At 39.3% G+C, this 16,058-nt stretch overlaps 1 protein-coding gene across 3 annotated transcripts in view; it reads right to left on the bottom strand.

The window, feature by feature from the left end:
• Positions 1-16,058, bottom strand: part of msi2a (musashi RNA-binding protein 2a) — a 171,470-nt gene that overhangs the window by 10,649 nt on the left and 144,763 nt on the right. For 2 of the 3 annotated variants that reach the window (XM_051121250.1, XM_051121251.1), the window contains exon 12: positions 3,901-4,080. The exons of the other annotated variant lie outside the window; for it this stretch is intronic. In XM_051121250.1, the coding sequence (XP_050977207.1) occupies positions 3,901-4,080 (180 nt within the window). The remainder of the gene's footprint in view (positions 1-3,900; positions 4,081-16,058) is intronic. 3 annotated transcript variants of the gene reach the window in all.

Genomic DNA, 16,058 nt, shown 5'->3' with positions numbered 1-16,058 from the left:
TTCTTAAAAAAAAAAAAAGGTTAAGGTCCAAAACCTTTTGACTGGTAGTGTAGATAAATTTTTTTTCTAGAGCCTCAAATCAGCATATTAGATTTCTGAAAGATTATGTGACAGTAGCTGCGTTTCCATTATCCTTCAAATTGTGCAAATTGAAATTACGAATTAAAAATGTGCCAAATGGAAACACGCCAATTTTGCGAAAACTCCCATATATATTGCAAAAAAGCAATTTGAAAAAGTAATATTTTGCTAAAAAGTACAATGGAAATGTTTTTTTTTTTTTTTTTCGCATTTACAGGTCACATGACGCACAAAGTCTTGATTATTCTTCAATGTACTGTAACCGCCGAGAAACACAAAGTAGCCGCTCTCTAGTATAAGGGCTTTCCTTGCCATTAATGCTTAGGCAATTTACACAGCACACATTTGGGGTGCGTTATGGCTCGGACCTGGCCACCACAGCTGATCGTGACCACTCTAGTGAATGCTTGTGTTTATACCAGCCGCGGTTCTCAGTGCTGCTTCTGTAAAGATACATGCATATCCCTTCTTTGATTAAATATAGCCAAAATCCATTGCCACAACTTATCGCGAGAGGAAAAAATATTGGTTAATGGAAACAGCGTCATTTCGCAATACATTTTTATCAACATTTATAAAACATCGCCAAAGTATTGCTGTATTTCTGTAGTGGAAACATGCCTAATGAAGACTGAAGTAATAATTCTGAAAATTGAGCTTTGCATCACAGAAATAAATCCTGCGATGCAAAAAAATTAATCAATGCATGAAACGTTACTTGCATACTCCTGTACTGTATAATGTTAATTATTAAATATGGAGGAAAAAAACAAACATTAAAGGTGAATGTTAAAATGCTAAAAAACACTGTCAGAGGCCGTACAAATAGGACACGTTCTGTTTTTTTAAATTGGATTATGCAAATTACGTGAATAAAGCGTTTAGCTGCTGTATTTTTAAGACGCCTGCATTCTGTTATGCTCTTGCTGTTTTTAAATACAAAACTGTTCTGTGTGAATGGCCTTCACGTGTGGACAGCATATAGATTAAAAAAAACACCTACACCATCCATGCAAAACTGCACACAGCCACATGCTGTGCTGTGCATTAAGCAGGTCTGATCGAAGGACGGGGCAGAGAGAAATGCAGGCTTTCCTGCTGCGCTGAGCACGCTGTGAGCTGAAATTTCAAGTGTGCAAGAACACGCATGTAAAGATCGAGCTTCCTTTGTGACTGCTCATTCCTCACATCTCTCTTTACAACTGTTCCCAATACAGCTGGAGTTGGAACCCCCCCCCCCAACATCAGTGGCTCCAGTCACCAAAGGTAGAAATCAGATGAAGAAGAAAATGCATACTGTATAATCCACAAAATGAGGTGATGTCACACACTCGATTGACCTTTATATTCTGTCTTATTTACTAAAACCCCCTCAAGCATACATAGAAATAATAATATTTAGTTGAGCAATATTTTTTCAGTTAAATTACATAGATTGTGTTTAATTAATGATGACAGACCACATTAACTAACTCCCCGTCTGCCTCTGGACGAGTTCCTATGTCTTATCCGAGTGCCACGGCTTTCCTCGCTTTCAGTGTTATTTTATGTGTGTACTGTAATCTTTATTCCATATAATTGCTGAATTCTGTAAAGGTGAGTGCCGTGCTTTCTCTCGCTTTGCCAGGAATAGGATTTATGCTCTAAATTAAACCCTGGGGCTAAACCGTTACTGCTATTAGCTTTAATAGCTAAACATGACTTACATTTATTGGCTTTGACTGGTAGCTTAGCAGCACCCATGCTAATTAAACCCGCCGGCCTGTGATTACGCAGCGTGTTTCTGAGACACAGGTGACTCATCTGTCCCGCTCCGGCTCCCAGCGTTGGGGTTTTAATCGATGTCACCCTGCGCGTCCTTTGGCAGGATAACAAAGTGCTTTTGCTGAGCAGGGACAGCTGTAGAAATGTAAATATTCTCTAACACAAAGCTACACACAAACAGCATCAGTATTGACCCCTGAAAAACCCACAATGCATCGACTGTGTCCGAGTTGCCACAGCAACAAGCATACAAGAGACATTTGGACAGACCTTCATATCAGGTAGCACGCCTGTATTTAATAGATCTATCTCGAAATACTCTAAACACATACTGAAAGCAATATTAAGGTCATACATTGCAGCAGCAAAGTAGAAGATGAGTTTTTGTTTCCACTGTCAACACAAAAAATAAAACTAAAGGATGTGTTTTTGCGTTTGGCTGGTAAAAGCAAAAGCATAAGACAGAAAAAAAACTTGAGAAAGTAAAAAGCTAATAACAAAACATAGCAAATAACATAGCAAAGTATCTCCAATTTCTAGTCTGGATGCACTTCAGAGTCAAAAGAAATTGTGTTTTTTCCATTTAAATGACATAATGAATGGATTTCGATTTAGCCTTTGTACTGTGAAGCTAAAGTTAGCTGCCTCAGAATGAGCACAGGTTAGGCTCGTGTCCAAACCCACATCTATGTGATTGCTGGTGTAAAGCAAGAAGACTACAGACATTTTCCTCTTGGCTGCCAAATGAAATGAGGCAAAAAAAGTAGGACAGAAGGAGCCGAATCTCAAAGATCCACGACACCTGGCCTGGCACAAGCCGCGTCGCCACAGTGATTAGGACAGTACCGCAGATGGGCCGCACAACGCGTGACTTCACTGCCTCTTTCATTGGGACAAGACAATGAGGCTTGACGTGCATCAGTTGCTCCACAGATTTAAACCATGTCTAGAGGCTTGTTTTAAATCTCGTATCTAAACCGCCAATCACAATGGAACTTTTCATTCCAATGACTTCCGTTTATATGTATGCAGTGCAGGGGACAGAAAACTCAGGTGAATTTGGCATTTTTTCTCCATATAGTGGACTTCAATGGTGCTCAACATTCAAGGTCCAAATTGCAGTTTCAGTGTTGCTTCAAAAGGCTCTACATGATCCCAGCAGAGGAATAAGGGTCTTACCTAGCGAAAATATTGCTTTTTTTTTTAATTAAAAGTTACATACTTTTCAATGCATCTTCACACATTACGTTGGAAAAGTCATACGCAGTTAGTTCTTTGTCTGTGTACTTTGGTTTCAAAAAGTAGGGTAGGGCGAAAAACTCATTTTCTCCTTCACCTTCAAAATTGTCTGACGTCATTGTTTTACCTTTTTTTTTGTAAAGAGCATTTGACTTTCTGCATGTTTACTTATTAAACACTGGGTCGGTACTTCCGTCTATGTCACACATGCATGATTACGCAATGCATGAGGCTGAGCTAGTGCAAAATGAGCATTTGTGGTTAAAAAGGATATAAACTGATTTTTTTTATTTTTTTTCGCTAGATAACACCCTTATTCCTCAGCTGGGATCATGTCTGGGATAAACCTTCAACGCACTGATCCCCATTGCAGTGCACTACATGGAGAAAAATCCTGAAATGTTTTCCTCAAAAAACCTTAATTTCTTTTTGACTGAAGAAAGAAAGACATGAACATCTTGGATAATAGAGGAGGACAGCAAGCCAAGTTTGTTTACCATTAACCATCAGGACTTAACAGGCAATCGAATTAATGAATTAAAATTAAATGTATAGCATATATTAATACAAAGTGTTTTAATCATATTTTATGGCAATCTATATATAGATAGAACTGATTTCTTTGTAGAGAGTTGAACATGTAGTATATGAGTGGATACACAAAGAAGGGTTTTTCCCCTTGACAAAGAAAGGAAGGAGAACAACTCTCAGCATGCAATGTACCCAAATGCTGAGCTACTCGTCTACATTTGGAATGAGACATAAAAATGGAGAATGAACACAAAACATGTCTAAGACAAAATATGCCATACACACCTGAGCTCTTAAAGTGGTCCGGGCTTGGGTGGTGCTGGGAGGGTGAGTTGCAGGTAGAGGTGACGTGCTCGCTTTGCAGCATCTGACCCGTATGGGGCCCCAGGGTGGCATAGTCGGCAAAGGAGCAGGGAGCGCCCCGTTGGTCACCGGGGCCAGAATAAAAGCCGTAATCGGGGAACCCTGGGAAATATGCAGAGTTGGTGGGATGCTGTCATTGATAAGAGTAGTGTTTATATGATACACAAAGATGAAGTGACTGAGGCAGTGAGGCATGTGTGACAGGAAACAGCATGAGGCTGAACACTCACACTTAATTTGTTAGTAATTACACAACATGATGACCACTAAACCAAACTGACTATCACAGATGCTAGCAAAGGTCTAAGAGTGAACAGGTTAGATATGGCGAATACAGTGATGAATAAAATGCGGTTCGACAGCGCTATTGATGTTTATTGGCCATAAACATCAAAAAAGGATGTTAGACATCATTAACAGACACAAGTACACTTTTCATTGGAATGGCAGATTATGAACGCCTCAGAGGACGTCGTTTGACGGCTCCAGCAACGCTGACATTTATAGCTGGTCTTTTCAATCCTACGTGCGGGTTTGATATACAGAGGGCATTAAGTCTTCATCCGCCTTTCAGAAACAGTAAGACGATCCAATCAAAGAAAGCCGGGATCCACCATACAGGCTTTTCATCTTGCGTCTCCCCTGCCGCACGTTTGCTTTTCATTGGGGTCTGGGACCTGCAGGAGCGTCCTGGAGCCGTGCCGAACATCACAGCGCTGATTATGCCCTCAACAGCTGCCAAGAGTAATCTGAAGCTCTAAGTAGTTTCTCTGTCATCAGCTTCGCAACTTTCCCTCACCGTCCGCGGTTTGTGGGCAAAACGCCTGCCTGTCAAATTACGCTCAAGTGCTTGAGGAATGGCACCACTCCAACACCGCCTGCTTACTATAATATACGCGACTTGAGGAATCACAGAAATGTACTGCTGTAATGATTCCAATTACATCTCTGTCTAAACTCAAGCTTCACATGTATGATTCAGTGGACATGCAGATGTATGAATATGACCCTAATTTCTCTAAAACTGCTGAATTTAAAGCGTAACCATATCATCATTTACTCATGAAAGAGGTATCCATTTTATCCATTCTATGGATAAAAACATTCTTCACATGATCTTTTGTCATACAGGTTTGAAACGATACAGTGAGAAAACAATGACAGTTTACATTTTTGTCCTTTGAAGAAAGCTGGTGAGTGAACACCCAAAAATCCAATTCTGAAGTTGTTTCTCCTACAGAGTTCTGTGTGGGACACATTGGGGTTGTTCCAGGTCACCGCTAGGCTTCCTAGCTCTTTAGCGCAAATTGGACATTCCTGTTCAGTCTTTTGGATCTTTCTCTCCCCACCCTGCACCGTTGCTCAGGACTAAACCGACTTTCACGCTCGATCTCAACTACAAAAAAAGACCACAACAGCAAAACAAAGGCCAGAGACACCCTTTTCTTTTCGTAATCCATTTTTTCGACGTGCATTTTAATCGCCAGTCGTCCTTGAATTTTAAAGTGGGTTTTCTGCTCCCCGCTAATTAGACAAGCTTCCGCTGCCTCTTCTGCGCTCTCTAATTAGATCTTTAACAACAAACAAGAGTCGACCTCTACACAGACTCCTCCATTTGTTAAATGGCTGAGCAGGGCGTGGGTTGGCGAACTCGCAACGATGCCCCCTCCCGCGACGTCTTTGCAGAAACGGTGCCGCACGCATTCCGCGAGTCGCCGATTGCCAGGACACCACAATGGCGGCTTCCTGTTCCATCTGCCTAATTCTGCCGATTACAGGATACTGGGAGAGGCAGTACACAAAGCCGACATTCACACACACAACGGATGTACACAGCTGCTTTGTTTATGCTGACATGGACAATTAGCCCTCAGCTGCACAAGGCGCTCAGTCGGGAAGGTCTTATCTAATAAAGGCAGGGAAAATTACCTTTATTGTTCAGGTAGATTGCCTCTAATGATAGTGCCATCAGTGTAAAAGGATATGAATAAAATGAGGCTGAAAAGAGCTCTTCAGCTGGATGGCAAGACAGCAGAAGCAGCCATCTGGGAGTGAGCCGCTGCCTGATTATCTTCCTCCGCTCATTTTCTTTTCAGAGCATACAAATGATTTACTTTCACTTGAGCAAAGGTGAGAAACAGAGAGGGATCGGACAACGTTGCTCTGACATCAAAGTTAGAGAAATAATAGCTTTCCTCTGATCTTTCTAAAACAACACATGTTCACACGCAGCTTGTTCCAGAGGCAGCGAGCATCTCCTCGGGGGGGGTTGCGGCGATGTGGGTGTCTGCCGCAGAAATGTGTTTAGTCGCCGTGCCACAATATGTGTGCAAATTAATGGTCTGCTAATGAACACCAATCGAATGCTGTTTTAGTTGTGTGGACATCTGCTGTAGCGCTTCATCAATAACACAATATTCCAGCACATCACTAGAGCTTGATAATTCAGCTGGCAGCATGCTAAAGCTGGAAATCTCTGTAACAGCAGTCTGGCCATATGAGCTAATGAGAACAGTAATACCACTGCATGTGCCACAAAAAAAAAAAAAAAATGTGTCAGCAGAAAAAAAAACACATGCACACAAAAAATGACCTTGTATTTATGGTCTTTAGGTAAATTAACAATTTGAAAAGTGGAATAAATTTTGAATCTTTACCACCACATGACCAGAGTCAGTTTCGTTTAATCAACTTTTAGATAAACAACTTTTAAATAACTTTTAGATAATCAACTTTTAAACAGGACCCTTGCAGAATTGACATCCCATAATGGGTTTTGCAAAAATTTCAAGAATTTTTCAAGAAAATTACAAACTAGTCAGTAATGTTTGCCATGTATGGCATCGTTTTCCACTTTATTCCACAACACCGCAAATGTTCTTACAGCAGAAAACTAAAAATGATGTGTAATTACAAATGTTACATATTGCGCTTTTTACAAGACGCTTCCATGGCAAACACTGAATTTTCCATTATTTATAAGACAATGCTTTCGAACCAAACATGGAACTTTCCGCTTTTTACAAGATGCTTGCATGGCAAAAACAGAATTTTCTGTTATTTATAAGACAGTACTTCCCTGTCAAACATGGAATATTCCGCTTTTTATGAGGTAACGCTTCCCTGGCTAACACAGAATTTTACGTTATTTAGGAGACAACGTTTCCTCGGCAAACATGGAATTGTCCGCTTTTTATGAGACAACACTTCACTGCCAAACACAGAATCTTTTGTTATTTGGAACAACCACTGATCTATATATAATGACTGGATTGCTCATTTCGTTCTAAACTGAAGTAAAGCAGTGAAGCCACCGGAAGTGTTCGATCTGCCATCTTACTATTCCCTACCGGCAGAGAGCACCATTGACTCACAGGCAAACCGCTGACCTAAAATCACCCGATTTTAAGCGTATCAGTCACACAGGACTAGTTTTTATAATGTGTGTATGTAAATTAATTTTACTTAAAATGTTATCTGCAATGTTTATCGTCTTTTCGGGCAGGATAAGCGATGTTTTGAAATCGTTCAGGTGGGTGTGTCTGTTGTGCACTTGCCTACACAGTTAACTGATCCAACACAAAATATATTTCTTTATGTAAGGAATTATGTAGGACATATTAAACATGAACGTGTATCTGGTATTGGTATCTGAAATTGATTTGAATATACAATAAACAATACACAAGCCTCTGTTACTATATTTCTTTATGCTGAATTGAAATTCAAATCTTGGAAAGCTCGATGTATTTAAATCCGTACCATATGTAATTAGTCAACATTATTTCTTATGATGTGTATATTTTAATGTCGCTAATTGAGCAACATCAATTTCAAACTCTTAAAGGTCGTGCAAATTCTATTATATTAAGTGCCTTACATTATCTGACTATACCTGACTAACCTGATTTTGCCCAATTTTGTCAATGAAAATAGTCAGAAACAAAGTCACAGCTGAGCCGCATCTCTATTCAAACACAGCTGTGTTTTGTTTATGAATGAACGTGCGTTTTTAAACGAATCTGAGTCATTGATTCAATTACACATTCGTAAAGAGAGTCCATCGCTTGCTTCATTTTTGAATGAATGACTCAGTGACTTACCGGCATCGGCTGACAGTTTCATTTTTAAAGTTTCATTTTCATTTTATCTTTTATTATTTTATTTAAATCATTTGATATTTCTATATTCAGAATGTTATATTTGACATTTTTGTATTATTAACATTTATTATTAACATTTATCTCAACATGAATGGTGTATATGCTGAATTAATTAAATGTTAAATTTAGCCTGTACGAATAAAAACACTAACAAAACAGCATAAACAGTGATTAACTGTAAGGCAAATTATATGCATACGAAGCATAAATGTTTATTCAGGGTTCAGAATGAGCATTTTGTCATTTGTAAACACGGTGAGCGTCCGATGTTTACCATGTTCATCTGATGTTCGCTCCTGTAATGTATATGAACGTAACTTTTTTAATAAGCAGAGGGAATTCCGGACATTAAACAAATGAACGTTTACATGCTTAGGACGTTTGCGTTGTGAGAATGCACAGTGAGACGTCAGATATGAAAACGCTGACTTGTTAGGTGATGTTTTCTCATTAAAATCGTATAATTTCCTATTCATTCAATAGAATGTTTGCGAGTACTAGGGAATAACAATATGGCGGCGCAGTGGCTTCACTTCTATGACGTCATGAGCTATCCAGTTCTCTATTATAGATCAGTGGGAACAACGCTTCCCCGGCGAACACCAAATTTTCTGTTATTTATGAGACAGTACTTGCCCGTCAAACATGGAATTTTCGGCTATTTATGAGACAACGCTTCCCCGACGGATATAAACCGCATATAACTGAAAACTGCGTAAAATCACAGAGTTAAATGTCAATTCAGGAAGTGGTTGATTGTGTAAGGTAGGGCTGTGACGGCAGATTTTTTCCACTGCGGTGGTAATGGACCAACTACTGTCGGTGGCGCGGTGAAGATATATAATTTTGAAACATAACAAACGTGCGGTTTATTTCAGCCTACAAAACACTAAAGTAAATATCAAAGAAATTATACATTTAAATAAGAAAGTAGCCAAAATAAGAATGGTAAATATTAAACAAACATTTGTCGTATAAATTCAAACAACCTCACCCAACCTTTGTCCGACGGCTCATCAAAATTACCGCCCCGAGTCCGACTAGAGCCCGAGTCTTTTCTCTCTCTTTCGCATTACACTGTTGCATCCATTAAAATAGCTCAGTTTTGTTTTTAATAGGAACGTGGTTATATTTCTTTTCGTTTCTTTATAAAGTTAATTTAGAAATGTGTGTGGAACATTTTGCTTGTTAAATTAAGATTTTTGCCCTCACGAAATTAAGATTGTAACGTAATGACCAAGCGGCCAGAGGCAGGCAGTGAGTTGATCACAGCCTATGTTTGATCATGTTTGCCTTCTCAAATCATCACGACTGGCCTAAAATAAAATCTTCAAGCATATCACAATGTTATTTTACACGTTTAACTTAGATAAATGCATGCTACTTTGCGCGTACAATCGTTTGTTGGAGAGGGGAAGCTAAATGCGCTTTGCAGGACAGGCACCAGTGCAATCACTTGCAACAAAAATAAATAAATACGCTCATAATCTTTGCTCATAAAGGTAAGCGTAATATATCATCCGGAACTGTAAGGAGTGGAATATTATTTGCGTGCACTCACAATATTAACAAAACGTTGTGCTTTTGTGAAAATAAAGAAAACAAACAAGCTGCGCTTTCTGATGTCTCTGTGTTGAACAGGAGCGCTGCACAAAAATGAAACAAAACTCAGCGAATACTTGCCTTACTTGATATAGATAAATATATCTATAGAAAGCTTTAAATTATTACTATACTACTTTAAAACTAAAAAAATTAAAATCGAAAACAAAAACTCTTTCATTATAAAATCCGTAGAGATGCATTTCCCTCTAAAGGCGTGTCCAATGAGCAGATGGTGAGTCAGGATCGTCATCTTTGCGACACTGGCTCAGAAAACACTAGTTTATTAATAATTCATTCAAGTATGCCCTTATTTCCCTCCGACACATTCATAGTAATTACTCTTCCCGGAGTTTTGCAAGCTTTAGCCTATTGTGTGTGTATGAACGTGGATCTCTTCCAGCAGCTGCAAAGGCACTTGCGCTTGCTGCTGTTGCCGGCGGGGACACTAAACACGGCCACGGCAGAGTAATTGCTGTAGAAACACTGTATTTTACGCTTGTTATAGATTGTGTGACGTCACGTGCAGTACCGCCGGTGGCAGCCGTCGACCGCGGTGGCGCGGTTGTCATTGCGACCGAAATTAAATTAATAATAATTTAAAGAATAATATTTCTTAATTATTTAAAAAGAAATATTCTTACAAACATGTAAAAATTATGCATTTAAAATGCTAAATGTACATACTGAATTTAAAGACAAGGTAAATGAATAGAATGCCACCATGACTTTATTGAAGTAACCTGGGGTTAAGTGCTCACTGAATGGCTCGATCAATCAAGCAATCTTCTGGTCACCAGTCCTGACCACTGTATTACAGCAAAGCGTCTGAGGCCACACGGGGTCCTTGCATTGCAATCCCATAACGGTTTCAACATCTGACAGCAACTACTTAAATTCCATGGCAACTGTAAACAGGAAAGCGAGCGATCGAGTGTGTGAGTGTGTGTGCAGGTTAGGCTCTCAGGTGTGAACTGCTGAAGACTTCAGCTCAGCTCCTAGTTACAGTATCACTGTCGATCATATCTTCAGCCCAATTATTAATATTCCGGCTATCAGCGCGAAACAAAAGACCCCTTCTTCCATTTGTTTCTCTTTTTTCACTCTCTCGGTAGTCTAATTGGATGTAATTACTCATCTGCAAAACAAATGAGTGGGTCGGCGTTGCCGTGGCGACCGGATCAGCGGGCCCAGCAGTGCGAATCGTTCGCCGAGCCTCATTTCTGACGATAATTACCCCTCTCCCCTCTCTTTCACTCTCACCATCTCTCTCCTGAACAACAGAAAGGACTCGTACAAAGTTACAACTACAGTCATCATGGTTCTGCTTGTTTTCTTTTTTCCCTTTTTTCTCTCTGCATGCAGTCAGCAGTGGGCCGGCTCTCTCTGAGTGGATAACGGCTCCCCTCGCTTCCTCTTTACCAGATCACAGAAGTGACCTCAAACTGCCTCTCTCTCTCACTAACACACATACACACACACACACACACACACACACACACACACGTCAAACAGTCTAAGAGCTTTCGATCACATTCACAATAAAACACAGGCCAGTGTCTCTCCTCTGCCACTTACGCGACTGAGCTGGTTAAGAGTGCATCAGCGAACAAGTGTGTGATTATCCATATACACACACACACACACAAATCCCTGTTGGCCATTCGAACACGCCACTTCATGGTGGTTGTCAGTTAGTCCGTCATATTGGCCCCCAAATTAGCTTTGAATTTCAGAGCAGCTGTAATTAGCCTCTTCATTTCCACCTAAAGTCAATTTAGAAAGGGGGAAAAAAAACACCCGAGCCTAGATTTAGCTTTCACTTTCCATTTAAAACAGTCCTTTTTGACCGAACGGCTGGCTAATTAACATCACTAGACCCCCTTTTCCATAAGTGCCGACATTTAATAAATAATACATATTTAATGTCTTGTCATTTTGGTGCTCAGAAAGGCTTTGCTAATGAATTTTAACACATGATTTATTCGGGCATTTTCTGGCATACTCTCAGGTCTCTCTCAGCGCTTTTCTCTGGTTGAATGACAAAGTAACCTCACAAATCCAGGACGGTAGATCTAAATTAGTGACGGCTCAGTTACAAAGCTTTTGACACTGAGCATTATGATTTGTAGATGCACGCAGCAGGAAGACACCCATCATGCACCTCGTTTTTTTTTTTTTTTATGTGATAAAGATTTTAAAGTTTTCTTGCGGATCGAACTGAGAGTTGTTATCTAAAGCTCATCTTCATCAGGCTGTGTTTTGTGTTCTTTTAAAGTGTTCTAAAGTCCTACATTTCAAACACTTTGCTGTTCGATTGCAGCTGTTCTCGAGTCGACAACTCACTGATTCAAATGATCCGTTTAGAGCAAGTCTCCAGTCAACTGAATTCACAAGTAAGAACCAGGAGATCTTGTGTGCGTGTGACTGATGCTGCGAAAAGTAAGTTACTAATGTCGAATTTTCGGATTAATTATTATAACTGAAAATCATATTTAGGTCAAAGCTGTCTGTTGTTTGTGAATTACATCTGCTGTAAAAGGTGATCGGTTTAAGCGCACTGATATGCTTGAAGTCAGACACATCAAAAACGAAAAATTGAAATAACAGCTTAAATAAAATAACTCATGCACGTTCATATTCCTCGTTGATGTAACGTTAGCAGTTTTATTAAAATGCTACACATATAGCCCTACGTGACGTCTGTTTTTATATTGTTTAGCAACAGTATAAATTTTTATATTGATTGGATCAGCTAGAGTAGACCAATATGAATGTTTATTCAACCATACTGAAAATAAGTAAATATTATTAGCTGATGCTAACTGTCTAGCTGCTTGCTGGTGCTAATTTGAGATAATTTTTAGATATAAAGTCCACATATTTTTATTTAACCACCTAGATAGATTACATCCGAGGGAAAAAGAAAGGATGTGATGTTCAGATCATGGTAACTACAGTAATTATCAAAGTGGAAAGTGATGGCCTCTGGGGCCATTTGGCCAGGGGTGTTTTTACACAGACAATATTTGAAAGGAAAAAATCATTATGTAAATATAATTATATTTTCCTTAAAACGTTCTTGCTAACTTCAGGCCTTATTCTCATGTCATATATAACTGTGACATTATGCAAAACAAGCTTTAAAACACTTTTTTTCTTACTGGTGAAAATATGATGGTCAAATCTGTTTTCTCTCAGGTACATTGCAGTGTAAGCTTCACATTGAATATTACTACATCACTCTTGTCAACATAGTCCATATCAACAACAAAAATGTATTTTTTGGGAAAATCCCAGGTATTTTGAGCAGTAGGATTATAAAAAAAATATGTGCTAATATAAAGTTCAATTATGTAGCCTATATAAAATTGCAAAATAAATCTATCAGTACTTTTTTTTACTTAAGTAGATAAAAAAAAAAAAAAAAAAAAAAAAAAAATCGGGTACTTTTGTACTTTTACTCGAGTAAAATTGAAAGAGGAGCACTTTTACTTTTACTAGAGTAATATTTTATTATACGTATCTGTACTTTTACTCAAGTACTCAACTTGTGTACTTCGTCCACCACTGCATTTAAATAAATAAATAAATAAATATTAAACAATTTAAAACAAAATATTAAATTTAACAGATAAAAACAGTCCGATACCATGGAAGAAAACAAAACTAGAACTATTTCGTATTGCATGGAAGGAAAGTACTTTCTCCTACAGAAAGTCTTGAAAAACTGCTAGGTCTGATTACGTTTGGTTTCTTTTAGAAGAAAACGAACACAACCCCCAGGTATTTATTCAATACAGTGGCTAAATTAACGAAAAATAAAGCATCAACAGGCGTTGACATTTCCCAACAGTACAGCAGCAATGACTTAATGAACTACTTAACTTCCAGGATCGATCCTATTGGAGATACAGTTATAACCTGATAGCCGTCAGCGACAGTATCGTACCAGATATATCCCCTGAGAAACAATTCCACTTATTCTCTGATATAGGGGAGGAAGATGCAAACTAAAAAATGATGCAAAAATGAAAAGTTAACTCGGTTATGATTCCTTCATACAAACCATGCAAACAGACTCAAGCTCTAAATGTGAAAACACAGTGGCTTCTTTTTTTCCATTCTGGGACTTTCAACAGGGGGCTTTGCTGCTGTAACTTCAGGTGCATTTTTTCTTTTTATTACATTTTCAAGGGGATTTACATCACATGCAGTCCAGCAAGAGCTAATGCAGTGGGGAACCAGAGAGCCTGTAGTTTAATCTCACCTCATATCCATGAGCCAATACAGCACTCCACAGAGATGCTTTTCAAGGCTCACAGAGCTTGTTGGGATGAAATGGATAATGATCTCAGATAATGTGAGGTATTTTGCCAAACAGGAGCATCTTCATGCCCGGGCAAGCGGGCAAGCGGCCCACTGTAGCAGAGCAGAACGTAACACAACATCTCATCTGCTCCCTCAAATACAACCCCTGTAATACTACCATGCTTCTGTCTGTTAATTAACACGAACGGACTTGAACCCATGCTGCGTTTTGTTTCACAGTACCAACAGTTCTGTGAAAAAAAAAACGAAGACCAGCAGATTTCGTAGGACACTGAGGTTAAATGCAGCAACCACTGGCCATTGAAAAAGCACTGACACAGGACTGCTTATTCAAGAGAACATAGCTCAACACTGCACACTCCCACAATTCACCAGGGCACAGGAAACTGCCTCCACTGCACTCCATCTGCTGAGCAGACTCATCACTTTTCACTGATCTGTTAGTGTCTTACGACAACTACCAACTCACTTGGGAATGAGGAGATAAAGACAAGAGGAGAGATGGAAATAGAAGATGGGGGGGATGAAAAGGTGAGAAAAGAAAAGCTGCACATGATGAGGTGAACTAAAAGAGAGACACACACACACACACACGAGTCCTTTCTCCCTTAATGATCAGGAATGGATCGATTCGTATATGGCAACCTCTGGAAAAAACAAGCATCCCATGATCCTCCTTTGAGAGACCACTGCTTGCTCTGAAAGGGACAGAGAGATCCAGAGGGAGATGTCTCAGCAAAGCAGCAAAGGACGAGGCACATCAGTTGGAGACACATGACGCCAGTGCCGTGCACCAGGGAGATCGGCCTCCGGAAGGCTGTGAGGAAGCCCCAGCGGAGCCAACAATCTCTCCCATTGCTCTGTCAGGTCCAAGGAGACAGACCTCTACCTGAATCACTGAAACTCTCACTTTAACAGGAAACAGCAGTAAAAAGGGCACTGCAGAATTTAGATGAGGGTTTGAGTGCGTTCGTGAAAGCAATTCACCAAGACAATTTCCTCTTAAGTGCAGTCAGACTAGGCCAATAAACTCCAACTGAAAGGGAACAACTACAGTGTGTTATCAGGTCTTTGAGATGCTTAGTCTGTAAGCTGCAGTATAAAGTTCTCATGTTATAGTTAGAGCACCATTACTGTTGGGTAATGCTGACTCACTTCAACATTCTCCAGAGCTCTGAACTCTATGCACAGTGTTGTCAGCAGGTCAATGTGATGTTCAAATTCAACAATTTAAACTTTGACCATATTGGACCTTTAGAAGTGTGTCAAATGATTATCTGACAATTTGCATGATGTATCATTACATACTATGTGTGTCTTCATACTTCATGTTGTAGGAAGCAATGCTGAAGCCATATCTCAACATTTAGAAAACAAAATGATGCATGGCAGAAAGTCATGTTACCGCTTTCATTTGCTTTACTGTTTACACAAAGGACACTTCCCATAATGCTTTTCATGTGAAAGTCACAGCAACACACTTATCTTTAAAACAGGGCTGGGCCAAATTCAAAATCGACTCTCTTTCAGTTAACGAGTGTGAATTTGAATTAAATTTAAGCCACAGAGAGTTGAAATGGAGCCTTTAAATCGTTTTTCAAAACTTTCAAACAAGACTTTGCTAAGCTACCATTTGAAGTTATCTAGTTATTAGAATTTCTTTTAATTAATTTTATTTCCATTTACTTGTATTCAGATCAGAACTGCAACCCAATTCAAGAAGCCATTCTCAATTAAATTCTGAACATTGTAGATCCCTGGTTTTCAAATCATCTATATGTTGACCATATGTTTGACTGCTCTTAAAGAGATTTACCCAAAAATAACAAGAACAATCAGGAGTTATATTAAAAATGTCCTGGCTCTTCCAAGCTGAATGGGCGTTGAGATTTTGAAGTTCAATAAAGTGCATCCGTGCATCCATCCATCCATCCATCATAAAAAGTACTCCACCTGGTGCCGGGGAGTTAATAAAGGTGTTCT

The sequence above is a fragment of the Labeo rohita genome, chromosome 10, assembly GCF_022985175.1.
Source record: "Labeo rohita strain BAU-BD-2019 chromosome 10, IGBB_LRoh.1.0, whole genome shotgun sequence".
NCBI lineage: Eukaryota > Metazoa > Chordata > Actinopteri > Cypriniformes > Cyprinidae > Labeo > Labeo rohita.
Note: the sequence above shows the minus strand (reverse complement) of the source record. Positions and strands in the feature narration are given on the sequence as shown.